At 42.2% G+C, this 26,962-nt stretch overlaps 2 protein-coding genes across 4 annotated transcripts; both read left to right on the top strand.

Annotated features, from left to right (window-relative positions):
- The first annotated feature begins 13,386 nt into the window (after positions 1-13,386).
- srd5a3 (steroid 5 alpha-reductase 3) lies at positions 13,387-14,986 on the top strand. Its single transcript, XM_024418837.2, has 3 exons — positions 13,387-13,657; positions 13,890-14,044; positions 14,177-14,986. Exons 1-3 carry the CDS (start codon positions 13,437-13,439, stop codon positions 14,410-14,412), a joined length of 612 nt encoding a protein of 203 aa, XP_024274605.2. The 5' UTR covers positions 13,387-13,436; the 3' UTR covers positions 14,413-14,986.
- Positions 14,987-17,199: 2,213 nt separating this feature from the next.
- Positions 17,200-22,174, top strand: tmem165 (transmembrane protein 165). 3 transcript variants are annotated; one of them, XM_024418864.2, is made up of 7 exons: positions 17,200-17,270; positions 17,541-17,664; positions 19,705-19,933; positions 20,082-20,257; positions 20,373-20,555; positions 20,858-20,963; positions 21,274-22,174. In XM_024418864.2, the coding sequence occupies exons 2-7, from the start codon at positions 17,566-17,568 to the stop codon at positions 21,348-21,350; spliced, it is 870 nt and encodes a 289-aa protein (XP_024274632.1). In that variant the 5' UTR covers positions 17,200-17,270; positions 17,541-17,565; the 3' UTR covers positions 21,351-22,174. The 3 variants fall into 3 exon arrangements, with proteins under 3 accessions (XP_024274632.1, XP_024274626.1, XP_024274618.1); XM_024418858.2 differs by lacking the exon at positions 17,200-17,270 and adding an exon at positions 17,278-17,384; XM_024418850.2 differs by lacking the exon at positions 17,200-17,270 and having other exon boundaries at positions 17,290-17,664.
- The last annotated feature ends 4,788 nt before the right edge of the window (positions 22,175-26,962 follow it).

Genomic DNA, 26,962 nt, shown 5'->3' on the forward strand with positions numbered 1-26,962 from the left:
AGTTTAGAGGGACGGCCAGGTCTTGGTAGATTTGCAGTGGTCTGATACTCCTTCCATTTCAATATTATCGCTTGCACAGTGCTCCTTGGGGTGTTTAAAGCTTGGGAAATCTTTTTGTATCCAAATCCGTCTTTAAACTTCTTCACAACAGTATCTCGGACCTGCCTGGTGTGTTCCTTGTTCTTCATGATGCTCTCTGCGCTTTTAACGGACCTCTGAGACTATCACAGTGCAGGTGCATTTATACGGAGACTTGATTACACACAGGTGGATTGTATTTATCATCATTAGTCATTTAGGTCAACATTGGATCATTCAGAGATCCTCACTGAACTTCTGGAGAGAGTTTGCTGCACTGAAAGTAAAGGGGCTGAATAATTTTGCACGCCCAATTTTTCAGTTTTTGATTTGTTCAAAAAGTTTGAAATATCCAATAAATGTCGTTCCACTTCATGATTGTGTCCCACTTGTTGTTGATTCTTCACAAAAAATACAGTTTTATATCTTTATGTTTGAAGCCTGAAATGTGGCAAAAGGTCGCAAAGTTCAAGGGGGCCGAATACTTTCGCAAGGCACTGTATATTGCTGTGGGGTCATGGGTATGACATTAACAGTTTTCATGGCTGTAGAAAGTGTTAAATTGATGTACCCCATGCACATGGCATTTACAGTACAGCCAAAGTGGATCATACAGTGCATAGCTGAAATGTAGTGACAAAATTCTAGCTTGGGGAATGAAACCTATCCTACAGTATTTTACTGTATTGTCCTGGCATGCTCTTTGCAGGGGTCACAAGGGCCCTTTCAAATTGTACTTTTGATACTTAAGTATATTTTAGCAATTATATTTACTTTTGATACTTAAGTACATTTAAAACAAAAATACTTTTAGACTTTTACTTAAGTAGTATTTTACTGGGTGACTTTCACTTTTACTCGAGTATGAATCAAATCAAATCAAATCAAATGTATTTATATAGCCCTTCGTACATCAGCTGATATCTCAAAGTGCTGTACAGAAACCCAGCCTAAAACCCCAAACAGCAAGCAATGCAGGTGTAGAAGCACGGTGGCTAGGAAAAACTCCCTAGAAAGGCCAAAACCTAGGAAGAAACCTAGAGAGGAACCAGGCTATGTGGGGTGGCCAGTCCTCTTCTGGCTGTGCCGGGTGGAGATTATAACAGAACATGGCCAAGATGTTCAAATGTTCATAAATGACCAGCATGGTCAAATAATAATAAGGCAGAACAGTTGAAACTGGAGCAGCAGCACAGTCAGGTGGAAGTTGAAACTGGAGCAGCAGCATGGCCAGGTGGACTGGGGACAGCAAGGAGTCATCATGTCAGGTAGTCCTGGGGCATGGTCCTAGGGCTCAGGTCAGTTGAAACTGGAACAGCAGCATGGCCAGGTGGACTGGGGACAGCAAGGAGTCATCATGTCAGGTAGTCCTGGAGCTCAGGTCCTAGGGCTCAGGTCCTCAGAGAGAGAGAAAGAAAGAGAGAAGGAGAGAATTAGAGAACGCACACTTAGATTCACACAGGACACCGAATAGGACAGGAGAAGTACTCCAGATATAACAAACTGACCCCAGCCCCCGACACATAAACTACTGCAGCATAAATACTGGAGGCTGAGACAGGAGGGGTCAGGAGACACTGTGGCCCCATCCGAGGTCACCCCGGACAGGGCCAAACAGGAAGGATATAACCCCACCCACTTTGCCAAAGCACAGCCCCCACACCACTAGAGGGATATCTTCAACCACCAACTTACCATCCTGAGACAAGGCTGAGTATAGCCCACAAAGATCTCCGCCACGGCACAACCCAAGGGGGGCGCCAACCCAGACAGGATGACCACAACAGTGAATCAACCCACTCAGGTTGGGTACTTGGGTACTTTTCCCACTATTACATACTATTCAAGACAATGCTGAATAGTACACTATGTGAAATTTGTGATTTTCTTTTAAGACACGAAGACATGACATTTTCAGAAGTTGCAGAGAGGGACCACAATGTGTTCAATACATCTGTCTCTCAAGCTTTTGTAAACATAATCTTAAGCTTTTAATGTTCCTCATACTTCCAGCAGTCAGATCAGTGAAAATAGCCCTTTTGATCCAAGGTTACGTCTAGGAATCATGTTGTTGCTGTACAGCATGCATTTCATACAGCATGCCTTTTCGAATATGGCACCACTGTATACTGTGTCTGGTTGCCCATTCAAACTGTGATTACTATGACTACAGTACAGCCTCATCTCTAAGAGATAAAATAGGAACTCCAATCTGACACACACATTCATATATACAGTTGAAGTCGGAAGTATACATACACTTAGGTTGGAGTCATTAAAACTCGTTTTTCAACCACTCCACAAATTTCATGTTAACAAACTATAGTTTTGGCAAGTCGGTTAGGATATCTACTTTCTGCATGACACAATACATTTTTCCAACATTTGTTTACAGACAGATTATTTCACTTATAATTCACTGTATCACAATTCCAGTAGGTCAGAAGTTTACATACATTAAGTTGACTGTGCCTTTAAACAGCTTGGAAAATTCCAGAAAATTATGTCATGGCTTTAGAAGCTTCTGAAAGGCTAATTGACCAAATTTGAGTCAATTGGAGGCGTACCTGTGGATGTATTTCAAGGCCTACCTTCAAACTCAGTGCCTCTTTGCTTGACATCATGGGAAAATCCAAATGAAATCAGCCAAGACCTCAGAAAAAAGGATGAACCAGACCTCCACAAGTCGGGTTAATCCTTGGGAGCAATTTCCAAATGCCTGAAGGTACCATGTTTGTCTGTACAACAATAGTATGCAAGTATAAACACCATGGGACCACACAGCCGTCATACCGCTCAGGAAGGAGACGCGTTCTGTCTCCTAGAGATTAAGGTATTTTGGTGCGAAAAATGCAAATCAATCCCAGAACAACAGCAAACAAACTTGTGAAGATGCTGGAGGAAACAGGTCTAAAAGTATCTATATCCAGAGTAAAACGAGTTCTATATCGTCATAACCTGATAAGCCGCTCAGCAAGGAAGAAGCCACTGCTCCAAAACCGCCATAAAAAAGCCAGATTACGGTTTGCAACTGCACATGGGGACAAAGATCATACTTTTTGGAGAAATGTCCTCTGGTCTGATAAAACAAAAATAGAACTGTTTGTCCATAATGACCATCGTTATGTTTGGAGGAAAAAGGGGGAGGCTTGCAAGCTGAAGAACACCATACCAACCGTGTAGCACGGGGGTGGGAGCATCATGTTGTGAGGGTGCTTCGCTGCAAGAGGGTCTGGTGCACTTCACGAAATATATGGCATCATGAGGATGGAAAATTATGTGAATATCTTGAAGCAACATCTCAAGATATCAGTCAGGAAGTTAAAGCTTGGTCACAAATGGGTCTTCCAAATGGACAATGACCCCAAGCATACTTCCAAAGTTGTACCAAAATGGCTTAAGGACAACAAAGTCAAGGTTTTGGAGTGGCCATCACAAAGCCCTGACCTCAACCCTATAGAAAATTTGTGGGCAGAACTGGAAAAAGCAGGTGCGAGCAAGATGGCCTACAAACCGGACTCAGTTACACCAGCTCTGTCAGGAGGAATAGGCCAAAATTCACCCAACTTATTGTGGGAAGCTTGTGAAAGGCTACCCAAAATGTTTGACCCAAGTTAAACAATTTAAAGGCAATGCTACCAAATACTAATTGAGTGTATGTAAACTTCTGACCCACTGGGAATGTGATGAAAGAAATAAAAGCTGAAATAAATCATTCTCTCCACTATTATTCTGACATTTCACATTCTTAAAATAAAGTGGTGATTATAACTGACCTAAGACAGAGAATTTTTACTAGGATGAAATGTCAGGAATTGTGAAAAACTGAGTTTAAATGTATTTGGCTAAGGTGCATGTAACCTTCCGACTTCAACTGTAGGCTACATTGCTTAACATACTGTAAATTTCACAAATTCTTTGCAGAATTTCATTAAATGCCAAGAAAAACTCATTACAGTTATTGTTTTATGAAGTTTATTTGGGTTAAAAATCTACTTCTTGAGAAGTTGATGTCCATGGGTCAGAGCCCTTTACCTGTCCTTACACACAGGGAGCTGTATGATAACCAGTCACTGGATCCTATCACCAGCAGAGTCACGTTCTTTGTAAATAGAGGCCGGCGCCCATCTAGGAGAGAGCGAGTCCTTGAAGCTAAAGAAACAGTTTATACTCTAAGACAGTGGGGAAAACTCACCACGCGGTTAGGGATTCTGTATCGTGTCTCAAAACACCCAGCAAGTAAGAAGAAAATATTCCAATATGTCGTACCTGTGTCTTTGAGAGGCCTTGTGTTGAAGGGAGTTCATGATGATGCTGGTCATCAGGATCAGCAGCGCACATTTTGGCTCACGAGACAGCAGTTTTACTTGGAATCTATGGAGAAGGATGTCAAGGAATACGTGGCCCACTGTAAGAGATGTGTTTTGAGTAAAACACCTGAGCCTGAAGCAAGAGCCCCACTTGTCTCCATTGTGACAACGGCACCTTTAGGACTGGTGTGTATTGACTTCTGGACTGCAGAAGATTCAAACAACAAGTCTATTGATGTGTTAGTAGTGACTGATCACTTTACTAAGCTGGCCTGTGCGTATCCATGTCCAAACCAGTCTGCTAAGACTGTTGCTCGTGTTCTCTGGAATAATTTATTCTGCATTTATGGGTTCGCTGATTGTATCCATTCTGACAGGGGTGCTAACTTTGCAGAATTACTTCAGTTATCTGGTGTTGAAAAGTCCCACACCACACCTTATCATCCCATGGGTAACGGTCAAGCAGAATGTCTGAATCACACACTGGGTGGGATCATTAGAGCTCTGCCAGCTAGGCCCAAGGCTAAATGGTCTCAGATGTTGAACACGTTGACTTTCTCCTATAACTGCACTGTTCACGAGACTACTGGGTTTCCACCCTTCTTCTTGATGTTTGGACGCACCCCTAGGTTGCCGGAAGATGTTATGTTTGAAAGTGTGCTATTGGATGGGGACACAGTAGATGTGGATAAGTATGTCCAGTCTCTGAGTGAAGATCTGAGAGAGGCCATGACATTGGCCCAGCAGCATGCCAGTAAGCAACAAAAGAGACAAACCGAGGTCTACAACAAACGGTCTAAGGGTCACTCGGTGCAGAAGGGAGACAGAGTTCTACTTGCTAACAAGGGGGAGAGGGGCAAGAAGAAACTGGCTGGTCGCTGGGAGAGTGTGGTGTACATAATGGTTGTGAAGAACAGCTCTGTAACGGTTTTCTTCCGTTGAAGGAGAGGAGGACCAAAATGCAGAGTGGTTAGTGTTCAACATGTTTAATATAGACGATAAACGACAACACTACAAAATACAAAACAACAAATGTGAAAACCGAAACAGTCCTATCTGGTGCAATGACACAAAGACAGAAGACAACCACCCACAAAGTACCCACAGAATATGGCTGCCTAAATATGGTTCCCAATCAGAGACAATGATAGACAGCTGCCTATAATTGAGAAACAATCTAGGCAACCATAGACATACATACTACCTAGAAAGGAAACAGCCCCATAAACATACAAAAACCCCTAGACCAGACAAAACACATAAATCCCCATGTTGCACCCTGACCTAACCAAAATAATAAAGAAAACAAAGATAACTAAGGCTAGGGCGTGACAAGCTCACTGAACACATGTCGTATCCAACACCCTGCCAATGGACGCATCAAAACTGTGCATAGGAACCTGATTATGCCAATCAACTTTCTGCCTTTGCTTTCGTGGGAGGAACCTGAGGGTCACGAATCTCTATCGAGTGGTGACGTGATCTCTGAGATGTCTGCAGAGTCCAGCCAAATGGATGGGAGTGACACCAGGACTGTCCACTGGGTAGCAGGCCTTCCTGAGTCTTCTGGGAGGATACTCCAAGAGGATGGTGAAGTCCCAGCTGATGGAAGTGAGGTGGAACAACCGTATGAAGTCCCCTTAAGTGAGGTGTACTCAGCGGAAGTGGACCAGAGAGATATCCACAAAGCCTACAAGAGTTCTAATTGCGAAACTCCATTCCGTGTGGATGATGCTGTGACAGATAATGTTACCTTGGTTGAAGATACTTTGTCAGTGTGGTCTGTGACAATCTACCAGGATTCTGATCAGTAGTCTGACACTACTAGTGTTGAGTCTGTAACTGAAAGTGTGCTGGCTCCGGATATGCGGATCTGTAGTACTCCCCATCCTGAGGTCAGACCTCTGAGCAGGGTTAGTGCTGTCCGTGACATTCCTGATAGGTTTTTGGGTGAGGGTGTTCGGACTAGACTAGGTAGAGTTATTAAGCCAGTGGATAGGCTAATCCAAACTATGTCTACACAGGAAAGGAAACAGTTCCTGGTTTCTCGGTGACGGTAGGATTTTCATTTTTTTTAAATATATATGTAGTAATCTAAGTGTCTTAGAATGATTCATTGAGATGGATGTTTTCTAACAACCTTTCTCTTAAGGTTAAGGCTGAGGTCACCTTGTTGCCTCGATCAGATTCTTTGATTTGAAAGACAATGTAATAATCAAACATCTAACATGGTTCAGGGATTGATATTCAATAGTTGGGTCTGTACATTACCAGAGGTTCTCACGGGCAATTCTTAGCCTTCAAACATTACTTCTCTGCAGAAAAACTCTAAATGTTACAGTCTTCTCAAACTTCTCGAACAAATTTTCTGTCTGACTGCTGATGGCTCTTTTCACCACAATATACTCCCGACCAGTGCCAAGAGAGCCTGCTATTCCATTATGAAAAAGATAGGCAATGGCGAGAGAGGGAGAGAAAAATAGACCCAATCCCCAATACTCTCACTCTCAGCTTCGTAACCTCAAGTCTTTCCTGTCTCAGCCTTCAGTATTTATGCTGCAGTAGTTTATGTGTCGGGGGGCTAGGGTCAGTTTGTTATATCTGGAGTACTTCTCCTGTCCTATCCGGTGTCCTGTGTGAATTTAAGTACGCTCTCTCTAATTCTCTCTTTCTCTCTTTCTTTCTCTATCTCGGAGGACCTGAGCCCTAGGGCCATGCCTCAGGACTACCTGACATGAGGACTCCTTGCTGTCCCCAGTCCACCTGGCCGTGCTGCTGCTCCAGTTTCAACTGTTCTGCCTGTGTTTATTATTATTTGACCATGCTGGTCATTTATGAACATTTGAACATCTTGGCCATGTTCTGTTATAATCTCCACCCGGCACAGCCAGAAGAGGACTGGCCACCCCACATAGCCTGGTTCCTGTCTAGGTTTCTTCCTAGGTTTTGGCCTTTCTAGGGAGTTTTTCCTAGCCACCGTGCTTCTACACCTGCATTGCTTGCTGTTTGGGGTTTTAGGCTGCGTTTCTGTACAGCACTTTGAGATATCAGCTGATGTACGAAGGGCTATATAAATACATTTGATTTGATTTTTCCTCAGTCATTCAGCAGGACTGTTGATCCCCAGTTTGTGGTTCTCAGTTCAGTTTATCCCAGTGTCATGTGTAATTGGGGATGTCTCTCTCAAAGCTGATGGTGGTGGTCTATGAGGGCACAGGACAGATGGGGCAGCCGTGGACATGGGGCCTAAGGAGGGTCCAACTCTGGCCACAGTGAGCGAAGGGAAGGTGGACGGCAGTGAGGGGAAGGGGACAGGAAACAGTCCACGCTTCCCCAGACAGGATACTGCGCTCCTCTAAGAGGCATCCTGGAATCAAACGCCTCAAAAGCAGGACTGTCTCTTACACAGAAACACACACACAAGCCCTAAACACGTGTCACACTGTACACAAGGGAGCAGCATTTGATACATACATATACGTTACTCTCACACACACACACACACACACACAGTCACACACACACACACAGTCACACATAGAAAGCACTGAGTAAGCTGAACTCTGTCAAACCTGACAGTGATAGTGCATACCAAGAATAAACCAAACAATCAAATAAATAAAACACTTTCCATATCTATCACACACACACAAAGCCAAGAATACAGTGGATATACACAGTAAACACAAACACCTCTCTCTCTCTCTCTCTCTCTCTCTCTCTCTCTTTCTCTCTCTCTCTCTCTCTCTCTCATCCATGCACTCACAATAACATAAAGTACATGCTTAGACTATTGTAGACCATTCTGTCTCCTGTGGGAAAATTGATTCCTAATTAAGTGGCTGTTGTACTGCAGACACAGAATAATTACTATAGACGAAGAGGAGGACTGAATTTATAGCCTCGTAATGAATTTCAATTGTCATATATATCATGTCCAGGAAGTGGCTTTATCCTTAAGGCAGATAAGAACAGAGTAGACCAAAGCTACTGCCATTAAATCAAAGGAACTATAACTGAACCTGGTTGGCTACAGAATAACTGCTATTAGGTCAATTAAAACATTATTTGGTCTTGCTCCCCATCGTAGGCTTACAGTACTTTTATGAACACAGCTCACTGTAATCAATCAATATTATTACCAATTATTTTAGACACTATGGAGCTCAGTGTCTTTTCCGTTAATAACAAAGATTTTGTCCGTCCTGTACACAACAAGTTTGCCATCGGAATCTTAACACCCATAGTGTTAAATGTAACATTTTCTTAGAAATTATATGTGACCATCTCAAAGTCTTAAACTAACACTAAGTGTTGATAAACTAACACCCCAAATGTGTTGAGTCCATAACACCATGGGTGTTGCAAATTCCAACTTAAATTAAAGATCATGACCATTCCAAATCATAATTTTTATGAAATTGGATGATATTTGGATGAAACCAGATCAAAGTATGAAACAGAATTGTTGCTTCTACCTTGATGAAGTTTGATCATAAAGTTACTGGTCCCCTCCCCAATGTCAAACACTTAAATTCAGAAGGCGGGACTATTAAGGGGATAGGGTGACATCACCCTAACTCTCTCATTTTAATACACCAATGGTAACATGATATTCTGTTACCCAATTTAAATAAGTACCACCTTGTAACCAACATCGGAGAAGGCGTGTTCGTAGAGGGGTGTTGAATATTTCTTACATTATTAGCCCAGAATTTCTGGGGGGAACTTTTGGAAATCAGAGCGACAGTAACTCACCGGCAATACCAATATGACGACATGGGAATACGACTTTCCCGAATTGGATCCTTTGTTCGTACCCCCCAGGGCAATCAAACTGATACCAGAGGCTGATCCAAAACACCGCCAGCAGAGAAGATGTATACGGAGATCATCAGAGATTGTAACATACTTGCTTCACGGAAACATGGAATTCTCTGCATATACTGTCTGAGTCTATACTGCCAGTTGGGTTCTCAGTTCATCGTGCAGACAGGAATAAAGATCTCTTCCCGGGAAGAAGGGCGGGAGTGGATGTTTCATGATTAACTACTCATGGTGTGATTGTGACAACACAGAATCTCAAGTCATTTTGTTCACCCAAACTAGAATACCTCACAATGAAATGCAGACCGCATTGCCCCTCAAGAGAATTCTCTTTGGTTATAGTCACAGCCGTGTATATTTCCCCTCAAGCCGATACCACGATGGCCCTCAAAGAACTACACTGGACTGTATACAAACTGGACACCACATATCCTGAGTCCGCATTTATTGTTAACAAAGCTAATCTGAGGAAAACGCTACAGAAGTTCTACCAACACATTGACTGTAGCACTCACTCTGAGAAAACATTGGACCACTGCTACTCAGCATTTCAAAATGCCTACAAAGCCCTCCCCCGCCCTCCCTTTGAAAAATCTGATCAAGACTCCATTTTGCTCCTCCCTTCTTATAGGCAGATACTCAAACAGGAAGTACCTGTGCTACGGACTATTCAACGCTGGTCTGACCAATCGGAATCCATACTTCAAGTGTTTTTTGATCACGCGGTCTGGGATATGTTCTGGGTAGCCTCTGAGAATGACATTGACGAATACACGGATACAGTGACTGAGATTATCATGAGATGTTGTACCCACTGTGACTCTTAAAACCTACCCAAACCAGAAACCAGCATTTGCGCAAAACTGAAAGCGTGAACCACCGTATTTAACCATGGTAAGGTGACTAGGAATATGGCTTAATATAAACAGTGTTGTTATTCCCTTCATAAGGCAATCAAACAGGCAAAACATCAATACAGAGACAAAGTGGAGTCACAAAAGACCCACTTCAATTTGCCCCAATAGATCCACAGAAGATGAAATCGCCATCGCACTGCACACTGCCATCCCGTTTGGACTCCCAAGAGGAATACACCTATGTAAGAATGCTGTTCATTGACAATAGCTCAGCATTCAACACCATAGTACCCTCCAAGCTCATCATTAAGCTCGGGGCCCTGGGTCTGAACCCCGCCCTGTGCAACTGGATTCTGGACTTCCTGACAGTCCGCCCCCAGGTAGTGAATGTAGAAAACAACACCTCCACTTCGCTGATCCTCAACACAGGGGCCCCACAAGGGTGCGTGCTCAGCCTCCTCCTCTACTCCCTGTTCACCCATGACTCTGTGGCCACGCACGCCTCCAACTCAATCATCAAGTTTGCAGACGACACAACCTGTTTACCAACAATAACGAGACAGCCTACAGGGAGAAGGTGAGGGCCCTGGGAGTGTGGTGCCAGGAAAATAACCTCTCACTCAACGTCAACAACTGATTGTGCACTTCAGGAAACAGCAGAGAGAACACCCCCCTATCCACATCGACAGGACCGCAGTGGAGAAGGTGGAAAGTTTCAAGTTCCTCGGCATACACATCACTGACAAACTGAAATGGTCCACCTACACAGACAGTGTGGTGAAGAAGGCGCAACAGTGCCTCTTCAACCACAGGAGACTGAAGAAAATTGGCTTGGCATCTAAAATCCTGACAAACTTTTACAGATGCACAATTGAGAGCACCCTATCAGGCTGTATCACCACCTGGTACAGCAACTGCACCTCCCACAATGGCAAGACTCTGCAGAGGGTGGTGCGGTCTGCCCAACGCATCCCTGGGGGCAAACTACCTGCCCTCCAGGACACCTAAAGCACCCGATGTCACAGGAAAGCCAAAAAGATCAACAAGGACAACAACCACCCAAGCCACTGCCTGTTCACCGCTATCATCCAGAATGTGAGGTCAGTACAGGTGCATCAAAGCTGGGACTGAGAGACTGAAAAACAGCTTCTATTTCAAGGCCATCAGACTGTTAAATAGCCATCACTAGCACCTTAGAGGCTGCTGCCCTATAGACATAGACTTGAGATCACTGGCCACTTTAATAATGGAACACTAGTCACTTTAATAATGTTTACATATTTTGTATTACTTATCTCATACATATACACTGTATTCTATTCTACTGTATTTTAGTCTATGCTCCACCGACATTGCTCGTCCAAATATTTATATTTTCCTTTACTTTATATTTGTGCGTATTGTGTGTATTGTTGCGAAATTGTTAGATATTATTTGTTAGATATTACTGCACTGTTGGAGCTAGAAACACAAGCATTTCGCTACACCCGCAATAACATCTGCTAAACGAGTATGTGACCAATTCATTTGATTTGATTTGATTTAGATAGCTACTCTACTGATGCCAAAATTTGACTGTAGGGTGTCAGCAAATATAATAACACATGTACCCTATTCACATATAGGGTAAGCTTGTTTGCCCTTTCATATGTGTTTTGTTTTAACTAGTTACTGGCTAGCTAGGTCTTCAGCTAGCATGGAACAAAATGGGGTGAAGGTTCATTCACTGCAGTTAGAATGACTGCCACGGTAAGGAAGATTGATAAAGGAGACTACCTAAACCATCTAAATTTGAACCACCATCTCAATAATTTGTGAATAAGTCCAACCATTTACAGATTGGAATAGTTTAGAAAAATATATGTTATTTATCTTTGTGCAGTATAAGATCAATTAATCAATCAATGTGCATCCAGAAACATAAATATTAAAACAAACTATTCTTCTAAAATCAACCTGCAACAAAACATACAGGGAAATACGATAATGAGGCCCCTCCCATGTCTTTTTCACTCAGGGTTAACGGGAGTTAACTCAACACAGTTGAGTAACAACAACACCACGATTCTGTAAATTCTGTTGCTATTTTGTTATTATGCTCTTTGAACAACGTGCCCTGATTTTCCAGTGGAGAGGCAAACATCTGCCAACAAAGCCATTGTCAGCCATCCCTCTCCTGTTCTCATTTAGGATTGTCAGAAGCCAAGGCTTGTGGGCGTCATAGAGCATGTTACATGTGCGTGTTTGTCAGAGTCTCAGCTTTCATATATAGATCTTAATAGTTTGTAGCTCAAACCATTCGGACTCTACATACATGCAGAAGAAATAAACAAATCCAATGGTACAAACCAGAAGTCTGTAGCTCAAACACACTATGTTTAAAAGGGGTAAGAAGTACAAAACGTGTCTGCAATACGGTGTGACTCATTGGGTTAACATCTTTTTAGCTTCCTCTCATGGATATGTTTTGTGTCATTTGTGTACATTTTTTCTTGTGTTTTGTTGTTCTCTTTTGCAGGGACAGTGGATACTAACCCACAGGTTTACCAGTGAAGGCTGGTTTGAGCTGGTCTCCTGTCATTACTTTCCTGAGCTGCTGATCTATGTATCTCTGGGGATTGTGTCTGGCAATCACACTCTCACCTGGTGGCTCATTGTCCTCTACATAAACGCAGGCCCTCACGCACTTTGATATCTAGAGTTCTGACTGGGTCTTGACTGCTGGAGCTGCTGTACCTCTCATACCGCCTCCAACAGGAGGCCCTTAAAGGAAATCAATGGTATAGAAACAGTTAACATGGTTCTGCCTACATTTGCTGTACCAAAGCTGAAATAAAAATGTCTACAGGAAAGCAATAAATGAATGTGTTCAATGAATGTTCCCACCTCAGCCACTGGATGACACTAAGGTTGAGTCAAAAACAGTTTGGATATTTTGCATTATGGATTTTTCTGAGCTGTTTTCCCAGGCAGTGGCTTGAACAGTCAAGTCAGAGGCTGTCAGAGGCAGAGACCGTAAAAGAAATACATTTTCAGAGGTCTTCTGGCCAAACTCTTGCTGCCACCTGCTGTTTACACCTGTAACATCAACAGCACATTAATGAATCGTTGTGTTTTTTTAATCATCTATTGATTGGATCAGTTATATCCGTAATGTATCATACAGTATGGTTATTTATCTGATGAACTAACTAATACACGAATGTCCCTGTGTAGTCTTCAAACTCCGAACCTAGGCAACGTTGTCAAGTTTCGGGTTACGGGTCGAGTTATCGAGACTAGTCCCTTTGCAGCGGTTGTGCATCGGAACTTGAATGCTCCATTGGTGTTTCCAGACGGAGGTTTTTGAGTGCCTGACCGAACAATGCTAACACTTTTAGGATTTTGTGTTATTGATTTCCTGTGGTTATCCTTGGCTTTATGCTTTCTCTTAGCTTTTTGTGTCCACAGACTTTCACGTTACCTGCCGACTGGATGTGAGCATTCAAAACTGTATATATTATTCCAGGATCTAATCCGATACGGTAAAACCAAGGGACCACTGAAACGAGACCACTGGCTGCGTGTTTTTGATATCCCAAAAAGGTAATGCTCGGCCCTTTTGAGGAAATGGGAAAACATAATTTCAACTATATTTTAAATTACCCACTTCCATATATTTACTTTATTGGGTGGGCGTTTATCAGCACAACGTAATATAACAGCTGATCGGAAGTCCAGATTTTCGAATGGTTTTGCAAGACTAGAGCCCCGATTGATGATGATGACACTTGACTGACTGTAGGCCACTGATTTTAATTAAACCTCTTCTTTGTAGATGGTTCTGGCACTTCTATGCAATATCTGTTGGCTGGAATGGTTTTCTTATTGTCCTGTCACTTAACATGATTGTATGGGGCCAGAAATTCCCATCATGGTTGACAGACATATTGAGATTCCTGACTACTGGTGGACCAGTGGCAGTCAGGCAAGGTAACTTTTCCAGATTTGGGATATTTTATGGTTACCTCATTTGTTTTAATTTGCTGTGTTGGCACCTGGTAAGACCAACTCATCATATTAGGTTGTATGTGCCTGTAGAACACTGACTCGTGTTTACTTTAGTTCCACAGGTGTCAGCTGTGCTGGTGCAGGTCCTGTTATGGGTTCATTCTCTTAGACGACTACTGGAGTGCCACTTGGTCAGCGTGTTCTCTGATGGGGTCATTCACATTGTTCAGTATATATTTGGCTTGGCCTACTACATTTTACTGGGACTGACAGTGCTGTGCTCGGATTCTTTGATAATTGAAGGAGGTGAGCTTTGTATTGTATTGCTTCACAATTCACATACTGCTTGATGATCTTTACCGAACAAAAATATAAACGCAACATGTAAAGTGTTGGTCCCATGTTTCATGAGCTGAAATAAAATATCTCAGAAATGTTCCATATCCAGAAAAAGCTTATTTCTCTCAAATTGTGTACACAAATGTTTACATCCCTGTTAGTGAGCATTCCTCATTTGCCAAGATAATCCATCCACCAGACAGGTGTGGTATATCAAGAAGCAGATTGAACAGCATGTTCACATTGTGCTTGGGACAATAAAAGGCAACTCTAAAATGTGCAGTGCCACAGATGTCTCAAGTTTTGAGGGAACATGCAATTGGCATGCTGACTGCAGGAATGTCCACCAGAGCTGTTGCCAGAGGATTGAATGTTAATTTCTCTACCATAAGCCGCCTCCAACGTCGTTTTAGAGAATTTGACAGAACGTCCAAACAGCCTCGCAACTGCAGGCCACATGTAACCATGCCAGCCCAGGACCTCCAGATCCAGCTTTTTTACCTGCAGATTGTCTGAGACCAGCCACCCGGACAGCGGATGAAACGGAGGAGTATATCTGTCTGTAATAAAGTGCTTTTGTGGGAGAAAAAAATCATTCTGATTGGCTGGATCTGGCTCCCAGTGGGTGTGTCTGGCTCCCCAGTGGGTGGGCCTATGCCCTCCCATGCCCACCCATGGCTGCGCCTCTGCCCAGTCATGTGAAATCTATAGATTAGGGCCTGATTTCCTTATATGAACTGTAACTCAGTAAATTGGTGAAATTGTTGCATATATATATATATATATATATATATATATATTCAGTGTATTATATGTAATTGTGATATTTGTTATGCTGTTGATGCCAGACTGATGGTGTTGTTTTGGTAGGGAGCCCTGCTTTCCCATTGCTCTCACAGCTGAGGTGGTACTATGTGGCTGGAGCTGTACTCTTCTCCTGGGCCTCTCTGCTGCAGCACCGCTCCCTGGTCTTGCTGGCCAGACTGCGCACTGGAGGATCAGGTGAGGTCATGCAGATCAGATGTCTCAATTATTAGTTCAAAATGACTCCGAGAGGACACTCGGCAAGTAAATGTTTGATCACATTAACCCTATCAGTCCCGAGACCCCAGCAAAAATCTGCTTTTTTTGTCCATGCCTTATATTTATCCTCACGATTAAGTGTTTTACCATTTTCTTTTCAGGACAATGAGGGCTACAAGTAGCACACACAACACTTTGACACAATCATTTGCATTCATGAGTTGTATTGACAAATGTCAATAAAAAAACAAGGTCACCCAAAGCAAAAACCTGATTTTTCTTTTTAATGAACGCTGTAAGTACAGAAATGGTTTGTTCACTGGGAAATTAATATCCAAATTGTCAGTGGCAACTGTGTAGTGTTTCTGACAGCAACTATGTGAGCTTATTACAGTATAGACACTATGTCCTGGGATTTCCTATGATCTTTGTAGAAAAACATCATACATTCTAATGACTCTTGTGTGGCTTGTGAGCATCATAGAGCAAAACATGTGTGTGTTTGTGAGAGTCTCGACTTTTCATGGAAAGCTTTTAATAGTTTTGTAGCTCAAACCATTCGGACTCTGTATATGTTTTTGTATAAAGGCCCCGGCCCCGGGCCCCTTTGGAATCCACCCTTGTCTCACAAACACTGATCTATCTCAGCCCCGGTTAATTACGGACTACGGATGCAGAAGAAATAGATGAATCCAATGGTAAAACCCAGTAGTCTCTAGCTCAAACACACTGTTTAAAAGGGGTTAGAAGTCCAAAATGTGCCAGCGATACAGTGGGACTCATTTGGTTAACATCTTTTTAGCTTCCCCTCATGAATATGTTTTGTATAATTTGTATACATTTTGTCTTGTGTTTTGTTCTCCTCTTTTGCAGGGACAGTGGAGACTCTAGCCCACAGGGTTCCCAGTGGAGGCTGGTTTGAGCTGGTCTCCTGTCCTCATTACTTAGCTGAGCTGCTGATCTATGTGTCTCTGGGGATTGTGTCTGGAAGTCACGCTCTCACCTGGTGGCTCGTTGTCCTCTATGTGCTCTTCAACCAGGCGCTGGCTGCCCAGCTCTGTCATGAGTTTTACACAAGCAAGTTTCAGTCTTACCCACAGCATCGCAAAGCATTCCTCCCTTATTTATTGTAACTGATGCCTGATATGAATAATGTGATTTATTTTGTACAACTTAATTTTCCAGAAAAATAAATCTAAAGACTTTGTTTGTTGAAATGATTGCATTGAATATCTATTTTTTTAATATAATAGATTTAAAGATTAAACAAATTAACAGGACAAGATTGATAAGGACATTGTTAGCAGCAGAAATCATTTGTGTACATTGGCAAGGACTGATAAGGGAGTGCCTTGGCTTCCGTACTTAAGGTGACTTAATTAAGGTGCAGGGTTTACGCCAGGCCCTAGCCCAGTTTATGCTGTGACTGACAGCAGCAGCTCCACTAGATAATGAATGGCATTGGTGTCCATTTCGGTGTCCATATCCTGAGATTGGCCCCAACTTAAAATTGCAGTAATGACATCAATATTTAGAAAAGTCTTCCAGCATTTTTAAAATTATCACAGTATTTGAATTGCTTTTATTTGACCACTTGTATTACTCTACATTAAAGTGTAGCTACTATATAGTATAGTTTCATAGAGCCTCTTGCTCTCGCTGCATTTTCTTCCCTCCCACTATTGGTTGGCATTTGCAAGTCTCTCTAACTTGACATTTTCCATGACATCTACAAATTGGCAGTTGAAGTAGCCAATGACAGTACTGCACAGAAGTTAAATTAGCAGATTACTTACGCGTCCTCGTTTTAACGATCCAATCACATTAGTGGTTTACTGTCTTTCAGGTAGCAAGTTCACAATTTAAAAATCCCGTATGAGTTCTATCCAAAGCAGAAATGGTTATATCCTCAATGGTTCAATCGGCAAGCTTTTCTACCAACACCAACTAGCTATGTAGTGTACGTCTAGCTAATTATATCGAGTGATTTACGCAGTCAGGGGCAGTGATTTTTATCATTTAACCCATACGCTTATGTAAACTGCCTTTATTATCAGCATTTTAACACAATCTGCTTGCTTCCCTTTGTTAAAATGTATCTACTGGCCGGCGGAAGGAATGGAAGGGCTAACAGAAGTGTGATGTGTGTCCTGCTGCCCTTGGTTGTCGCGGTGTTATCAGCTGGAGTTTCTGGGATGCAGGAGGAACACAAACCAGTCCAAGAACAACCGCCACAAGAGGTAGTTAACTAGTTAGCTAGCTATCTTAACTAGCAACTCAAACATTCCACATAGCTAATAATGCTAACTAGCGAGCGTCATTACGTTCGCATAGCCAGAGCAAGATGATGTGTGAAGTCACCAGTATCTATTTCACTCGGTTACTTTGACCTCTTTCTTGGTTCATGCTTTGGGGACATGCCATAGGTGGAAAACATGGTTAGCCGGGTTATTGTCCTGGTCGTCACTAGCCCTAGTCTGGAAGTTGAACTCTAATAACTACCAAGTTGTATTATACCCCCAGTCTACGTGACTTTGACTACCTGCTTCAATGAGACAGGCTGTACACTTTCCAATATAGAGTATCAGTCAAACGTTTTGACACACCTACTCATTCCAGGGTTTTAGTTTATTTGTACTATTTTCTACATTGTAGAATAATAGTAAAGACATTAACTATGAAATAACACATGGAATCTTCTAGTAACCAAAAAAGTGTTAAACAAATAAAAATATTTTAGATTCTTCAAAGTAGCCACCCTTTGCATTGATGACAGCTTGGTATTCTCTCAACCAGCTTCATGAGATAGTCATGATGCATTTCAATTAACAGCTGTGCCTTGTTAAAAGTGAATTTGTGTACTGTCTTTCCGTAATGCATTTGAGCCAATCAGTTGTGTTGTGACAAGTTCAGTGTGGTATACAGAGGCTATCCCTATTTGGTAAAATATCAAGTCCATATTATGGCAAGAACAGCTCAAATAAGCAAAGAGAAACGACAGTACATCATTACTTTAAGACATGAAGGTTAGTCAATCTGGAAAAATGCAAGAACTTTGAACGTTTTCTTCAAGTGCGGGAGGTTGGGGCGGCAGGTAGCCTAGTGGTTAGAGCGTTGGGCCAGTAACCGGAAGGTTGCAAGATCAAATCCCCAAGCTAACAAGGTAAAAATCTGTCATTCTGCCGCAGAATAGGGCAGTTAACCCACTGTTCCTAGGCTGTCATTGTAAATAAGTATTTGTTCTTAACTAACTTGATACAAAACCATCAAGTGCAAAGGCTCTCATGAAGACCACCACAGGAAAGGAAGACCCAGAGTTTCCTCTGCTGCAGAGGACAACTTCATTAGTTACCAGCCTCAGAAATTGCAGCCCAAATAAATGCTTCAGAGTTCAAGTAACAGACACATCTCAACATCAATTGTTCAGAGGAGACTGCGTGAATCAGGCCTTCATGGTTGAATTTCTGCAACAACCCCACTACTAAAGGACACCAATGAGAAGAAGAGAGAAACACTGGACATTAGTTTGGTTTGAGGAGTCCAAATTTGAGATTTTTGGTTCCAACCGCCGTGTCTTTGAGACGCAGAGTAGGTGAACGGATTATCTCTGCATGTGTGGTTCCCACCGTGAATATGGAGGAGGTGGTGTGATGGTGCTTTGCTGGTGACATTGTCTGTGATTTATTTAGAATTCAAGGCACACTTACCCAGCATGGCTACCACTGCAGCGATACGCCATCCCAGCTGGTTTGAGCTTAGTGGGACTATCATTTGTTTTTCAACAGGACAAGGACCCAACACACCTCCAGGCTGCGTAAGGGCTATTTGACCAAGAAGGAGAGCGTTCGAGTGCTGCATCAGATGACCTGGCTTCCACAATCACCTGACCTCAACTCAATTGAGATGCTTTGGGATGAGTTGGACCGCAGAGTGAAGGGATAGCAGCCAACAAATTCTCAGCATATGTGGGAACTCCTTCAAGACTGTTGGAAAATAATTCCAGGTGAAGCTGGTTGAGAGAGTGCCAATTTGTGCAAAGCTTTCAAGGCAAAGTGTGGCTACTTTGAAGATATATTTAGATTTGTTTTTTGGTTACTACATGATTCCATGTGTGTTCTTTCATAGTTTTGATGTCTTCACTTATTCTACAATGTAGAAAATTGTAAAAAATAAAGAACTTTTGACTAATACTGTATGTGTACAAAAAGACAAATTAAAACATGGTTTCCATGGCTAACCTGTTGTGGAACTGAACTGATATTTGTTTCCCCCTTCAACAGAAAACACCAACTGCTCATGCTATTGGCCCAGAGGTCAGTGAAAATGATTCCAGCAAATCTGGTGACCTGGGCTTTATCCATGCCTTTGTTGCTGCCATCTCTGTCATCATTGTCTCTGAGCTGGGAGACAAGACTTTCTTCATCGCTGCCATCATGGCTATGCGCTACAACCGCCTCACTGTGCTGTTAGGGGCAATGCTAGCGCTTGGCATTATGACCTGCCTTTCAGGTTAGTGGATGGATTGTTGGGATTTTGTTCATGTATCCCAATTAGTGGAGGTGCGGATCCATCCTGGGTGTGTCTGAATGTCCCCCTGAGTATTTGGTTCTGTACAGTACGTCCTTTATCCTACTAAGTCCCTCTTATGTTTTCTCAGTGATGTTTGGCTATGCCACCACCATCATCCCCAGGATCTACACATACTATGTGTCCACAGCTCTGTTTGCCATCTTTGGTGTTCGCATGCTGAGAGAAGGGCTGAAAATGAGTCCAGACGAGGGTCAGGAGGAGCTGGAGGAGGTGCAGGCTGAGATTAAAAAGAAGGATGAGGAGGTCTGTAAAACACACTGCCCACACCTACATTTGCATGTTAGGAATTTTCATATTACCCTGCTGTAACTCTTGGTCTAGGGTTTCATTGTTTGGTTTGTATTCCTATTTCCTATAGCTCCAGCGGTCTAAGCTGGTGAATGGGGCTTCAGATGTGGAGTTGGGCTCAGGGTCAAGCCATCCTCAGGGGAGATGGCACAGCTTCATCTCGCCTGTGTTCATCCAGGCCTTCACCCTCACCTTCCTTGCAGAGTGGGGAGACCGCTCTCAGCTGACCACCATCATCTTGGCTGCCCGGGAGGTGAGTCCTGACAGACCCACTATGGAGTCTGAGTCTGCTTGCCTAGTAAAAATGGCACATGCTGGCAAATGTTACACTGATCTCAAGCTAAAATGCTGAGATGTGGCTGCAAAGCATTCATTGTGGATCTAAAGTCCGAGTTCATGATTAAGATCAGGATATAGGGTTGCTGTGTACGTGTAATATACTCAAAAGGAATTATATTGTTAGGGAATTATTGTTGTGCATTTATTTCTACTGCACTGTGATACTTGTTGGTTCTGTGCGAGGCTTAAACGTATCAAACAAATGCTCTGTCTCAGGATCCTTTTGGAGTGGCAGTGGGTGGTACTCTGGGACACTGTCTGTGCACAGGACTGGCTGTGGTTGGAGGAAGGATGATTGCACAGAAGATCTCTGTCAGAACTGGTGATACATTTTTCCTAACTTGAATTTAAAAAAAAAAAAAAGTGTTCCTGGTTGTGGTCATAGCCTACACCAGGGCTCTCCAACCCTGTTCCTGGAGAGCTACCGTCCTGTAGGTTTTCACTTCAAACCTAATCGAGCGCATCTGACTCTAATAATTAGCAGGTTGATTCGATTAATCAGAAGTTACAACTGGGGTTGGAGCGAGGGTAGCTCTCAAGGAACAGGGTTGGAGAGCCCTGGCCTATACTGTAATGAATGTAGCTAATAGTCATTGGAATTGTGTTATGGACCTCTGTTTTCTCCTCCTCAGTTACAATCATTGGTGGGATAATGTTCCTGGCCTTTGCATTCTCTGCCCTCGTCGTCAAGCCAGATGCTGGAATCTGATTGGAGTACATACCTGTAAAGCTCAACTATGTGTATTTGGAGAGGCTGTACTCTTGACTCTGTGTGTACGACAGTTGTACTGTACTCATGGTGTGGGTGAGATATGGAGAATATTCTATAATGGGACTCTAATGGGTGAGTGTGTTTGTGTGAATGTTGCCCTCTTGTCTTACTGAGTCTGTGATCCCTCACCGGTCTGAATCCTGTGTCTTACACACAGGACAAGACTTACGTCTCCCGCAGGCCTGTCGGTACTGATCTTGGGTCTGTTTTATTAATTCGTTCCCCATCCTCTGGTTATTATATTATGATTTAAGAGCAGCTCATTCATTGACTGAGTGCATGGAATCTCTCCTCCCCTCTTCACATGAGCTCAGTGTTGTTGAACGCTGACTTCAGGGAAATCCCATGGTGGGCCAGTCTGTCTGTTATCTACCACTCAAATTACTACAACGGTTTATGAAGAGGTTGTGTGAGGCCTACTGATGAAGAAATCATGGAACAAAATACTTCATAGCTTCACTGCCATGTTTTGAGACCTGAGCCATTGTCTACTACACCTTTCCTGAAAGTGGTTGGTTATGGTATTTATTTACAACTTTTGAGCAGAGAGATTGGTATTGTTAACTTTTATTTTTTTAGCTGAAGTACTGTAGACACTATACTTTTTTAAAGTGCACAGGGAAATGTCACTACATTGTCAATATTTGACAAGTTGTACCCTGTGATGACCGACCAAGCGTGTACATGTACACTGTTTGCGATATTCACTTCATTGTTAAAGCCTGATTAATGTAAATACTTAATAAAACCTGTCATGCCAAGACTGGTTTCTTACCTTATAAATTGTCTAGCCCCTACATTTTATGCAATGATTAAGTTATCCTGGATATGAGTAATTGCGAGAAGCAATTAACGCCTGCCTTCTGGTTTGTCCATCACGAGTGACTGTCCAAAACAAGGGATTTCTCAATTAAAAACATTTTTATTCATTTTAAAATGTAATAAGGGGTGCAAGCAGCACTGCTTGCTTTAAAAGGTTCCATTATGTTTAGTTTATGTAGGAATGATCTGGCTCTAGAAATTAATTTATAGCAGCAAACTCCTTAGTGATATTACAGCACCATTAAAATGCCTTCAGAATGTCTCAGGGTTATCACACAACCTAATTTACCTATGCTGCAGAGCATGGTTAGCACCATTGAAATAGAAGGGGTAGAACGGACATTAAAATGCATTTTTCCTTTTTAAGTCTACTCTGGGGTCCAAGGGATGAAACTCCCAAACAAATATCAATATCATATTGGTCCATTCCACTGATTACTGAGCACCCTCAACAATCGATGTGTTCGAACTTTGAGTTCAACTGATGTCACAGAACTAGACAGAGGTTGTGGAATTCATTGCTTGAATAAAATGCTGAGATATGCATTTAATTACAAACTGTCCATTCTACTTGTTCTAAATCTATGGTTAAATGTAATTATGGGTCAAGAACTGATGTAAAAAGTGGAACACAGCCCTAGGTTATGACTCAATTGTGCCAAGATAAACCATTTTCCAGTTCCAGGTGTTTTTTGGAAATTGTACTGAACAGATTAATTTCATGAGCCAAACAAGTGTACTGCAAAGAAAGCCACACATACAAAGATTAAATGATAGAACACTGATAAACATTCAGAACTTCTAGCGTGTACATCAGAACTACAGAACATTAAACATGATTCACCACCCTCTACATTGGGCATTAAAAACATCTTTCCCACACCCCGCATATAGTCTGGGTTGAATTACCTTGTATATATGCCTTTTGAGATACAACATAGGAGATCCCTACTTTGATACTTCTGGTAAACATGTGAAAAAGGAACATCAATGTGGTCATCCTAGAGATGATCCAATATATTAATATAGCATTCCCCTCAAATCACATTGAGAGAATTCATAAGATTTATTTGGCAATTGAAACCAATTACATGGAGGGGGGAGACATACAGTATATGCTATTAAATAAGGATTCCTTTCAACATTTCAATACACCTTTGCATAACCATGAGCTCATGAGTCCTTATCAAGGAGCTCAAAGTAGCCGATCCTGTGTGATCCTGTGTGAAGTTGCTGGATATTGGTGGGAACTGGAACATGTCGTACACGTCGATCCAGAGCCTCCCAAAAATGCTCAATGGGTGACATGTCTGGTGAGTATGTAGGCCATGGAAGAACTGAGATATCTTCAGCTTCCAGGAATTGTGTACAGATCCTTGCGACACGGGGCTGTATATTATCATGCTGAAACATGAGATTATGGCGGTGGATGAATGGCACGTCAATGGGCCACAGGATCTCATCGCGGTATCTGTGCATTTCATTTACCATCGATAAAATGCAATCGTGTTCATTGTCCATAGCTTATGCTTGCCCATAACCATAACCCCACCGCCACCATGGGCACTGTTCACAGCATTGACGTTAGCAAACCGCTCGCCCACATGACGTTTCCCCAGCGTAGCCATCGAAAGTAAGCATTTGCTCACTGAAGTCAGTTACGACGCAGAACTGCAGTCAGGTCAAGACCCTGGTAAGGATGACGAGCGTGCAGATGAGCTTCCCTGAAAAGGTTTCTGACAGTTTGTGCAGAATTTCTTCGGTTGTACAAACCCACAGTTTCATCAGCTGTCCGGGTGGCTGGTCTCAGATGATCCTGCAGATGAAGAAGTCGGATGTGGAGGTCCTGGGCTAGCGTGATCTGAGGTTGTGAGGCCGGTTGGACGTACTGCCAAATTCTCTAAAACAACATTGGAGGCGGCTTATGGTAGAGAAATGAACATTCAATTCTCTGGAAACAGCTCTGCTGAACATTCCTGCAGTCAGCATGCCAATTGCACACTCCCTCAAAACTTGAGACATCTGTGGCATTGTATTGTGTGAAAAAACTGCATATTTTAGAGTGGCCTTTTATTGTAACTGTGTAATGATCATGCTATTTAATCAGCTTCTTGATGTGTCACATGTCATGTGGATGGACTATCTTGGCTAAGAACAAATGCTCACTAACAGGGATGTAAACAACTTTGTGCACAACATTTGAGAGAGAAGCTTTTGTGCGTATAGAACATTTATGGGATATTTTATTTCAGCTCATGAAACATGGGACCAACACTTTAAGGATTAGCCCCTTTTTTCAATTTTCACCAAAAATGACATATCCAAATCTAACTGCCTGTAGCTCAGGCCCTGAAGCAAGGATATGCATATTCTTGGTACCATTTGAAAGGAAACACTTTGAAGTTGATGGAAATGTCAAAGGAATGTAGTAAAATATAACACAATAGATCTGGTAAAAGATAATACAAAGAAAAAAAAAGAAATTATTTTGTATTTTTTTTTTTGTACCATCATCTTTGAAATGCAAGAGAAAGGCCATCATGTATTATTCCAGCCCAGGTGCAATTTAGATTTGGGCCACTAGATGGCATCAGTCTATGTGCAAAGTTTTAGACTGATCCAATGAATTCATTGTATTTCTGTTAAAAAGTTTGTATCAAGACTGCCCAAATGTGCCTAATTTGTTTATTTATAACTTTTCATGGTCACAATTGTGCACTCACCTCAAACAATAGCGTGGTATTTTTTCACTGTAATAGCTACTGTAAATTGGACAGTGCAGTTAGATTAAGAAGAATTTAAGCTTTCAGCCAATATCAGATATGTCTATGTCCTGGGAAATGTTCTTGTTACTTACAACCTCATGCTAATCATATTAGCCTACGTTAGCTCAACCGTCCCGTGGAAGGGACACCGTTCCCGAAATGTTGCGTTTATATTTTTGTTCAGTATATAATCCATTTTTTATAGAGATGAAATTAGCTGACCTGCTCCCTGACCATTCTACTGTAAGTGAAGATTCATAACGACTACTACTAAAGTGCCATTCTGCAGAAGCCCCTGACAACAAATGAGCAACTGGGAAAACCAGAGGCTCAATCCCCAAGAACCTCACTTGACAACATTCACCATAGAAACCTGGAAATCCACTATGGAAGTTAATATGGCAACATATAGTACAACCCCACTCAACAACAGTTGTTTTAAATTTGCCATGGCACGACAATATAACCATCACCTTATAGCCTTATAACACAGTTACATGGTGATATGTACTGCCTGAGAGGAGGAGCAGAGCAGCAGGAGAAGAAAAACTTCAAACAGACAACATCTCTTAACCGTATGATAATTGTTTCAATCCATTCTTTTGGCAGGTCCAACAAACACCAGTTTCACTTGTTTCAGAGGTCATTTGCGTTCTAGGATCAAATAGCCTCAGCATTTTCTCTGTTCTTGTCTGGACTGGGCCTAGTCTTAGGAAACATTTCCAGTAGTGTAGTTTGTCTTCTGGCAATCGAACAACTGAGAAGAAGTGAAGAGTACTGTCTGTAGGGGGTTCTTAATGTTAGAGTCGTCAGTAGCCAGAGTTTCAGTGCTATACGTTTACTTTAATGAATGACCCCAGTAGGTCAGATTAGCAGTTTAACATCTTGATTAAGACCACATCCCCCCCACAGTGTAATACCTACGTCACTGGCTTCAGACAAACATGCAAGCTTACTTCACGAACACATGAAGATGAACTCGGATCGCAACAATCGCAATGAATGAAACTGTAATGAATGTAGCTAATAGTCATTGGAATTGTGTTATGGACCTCTGTTTTCTCCTCCTCAGTTACAATCATTGGTGGGATAATGTTCCTGGCCTTTGCATTCTCTGCCCTCGTCGTCAAGCCAGATGCTGGAATCTGATTGGAGTACATACCTGTAAAGCTCAACTATGTGTATTTGGAGAGGCTGTACTCTTGACTCTGTGTGTACGACAGTTGTACTGTACTCATGGTGTGGGTGAGATATGGAGAATATTCTATAATGGGACTCTAATGGGTGAGTGTGTTTGTGTGAATGTTGCCCTCTTGTCTTACTGAGTCTGTGATCCCTCACCGGTCTGAATCCTGTGGCTTACACACAGGACAAGACTTACGTCTCCCGCAGGCCTGTCGGTACTGATCTTGGGTCTGTTTTATTAATTCGTTCCCCATCCTCTGGTTATTATATTATGATTTAAGAGCAGCTCATTCATTGACTGAGTGCATGGAATCTCTCCTCCCCTCTTCACATGAGCTCAGTGTTGTTGAACGCTGACTTCAGGGAAATCCCATGGTGGGCCAGTCTGTCTGTTATCTACCACTCAAATTACTACAACGGTTTATGAAGAGGTTGTGTGAGGCCTACTGATGAAGAAATCATGGAACAAAATACTTCATAGCTTCACTGCCATGTTTTGAGACCTGAGCCATTGTCTACTACACCTTTCCTGAAAGTGGTTGGTTATGGTATTTATTTACAACTTTTGAGCAGAGAGATTGGTATTGTTAACTTTTATTTTTTTAGCTGAAGTACTGTAGACACTATACTTTTTTAAAGTGCACAGGGAAATGTCACTACATTGTCAATATTTGACAAGTTGTACCCTGTGATGACCGACCAAGCGTGTACATGTACACTGTTTGCGATATTCACTTCATTGTTAAAGCCTGATTAATGTAAATACTTAATAAAACC

The sequence above is a fragment of the Oncorhynchus tshawytscha genome, linkage group LG01, assembly GCF_018296145.1.
Source record: "Oncorhynchus tshawytscha isolate Ot180627B linkage group LG01, Otsh_v2.0, whole genome shotgun sequence".
NCBI lineage: Eukaryota > Metazoa > Chordata > Actinopteri > Salmoniformes > Salmonidae > Oncorhynchus > Oncorhynchus tshawytscha.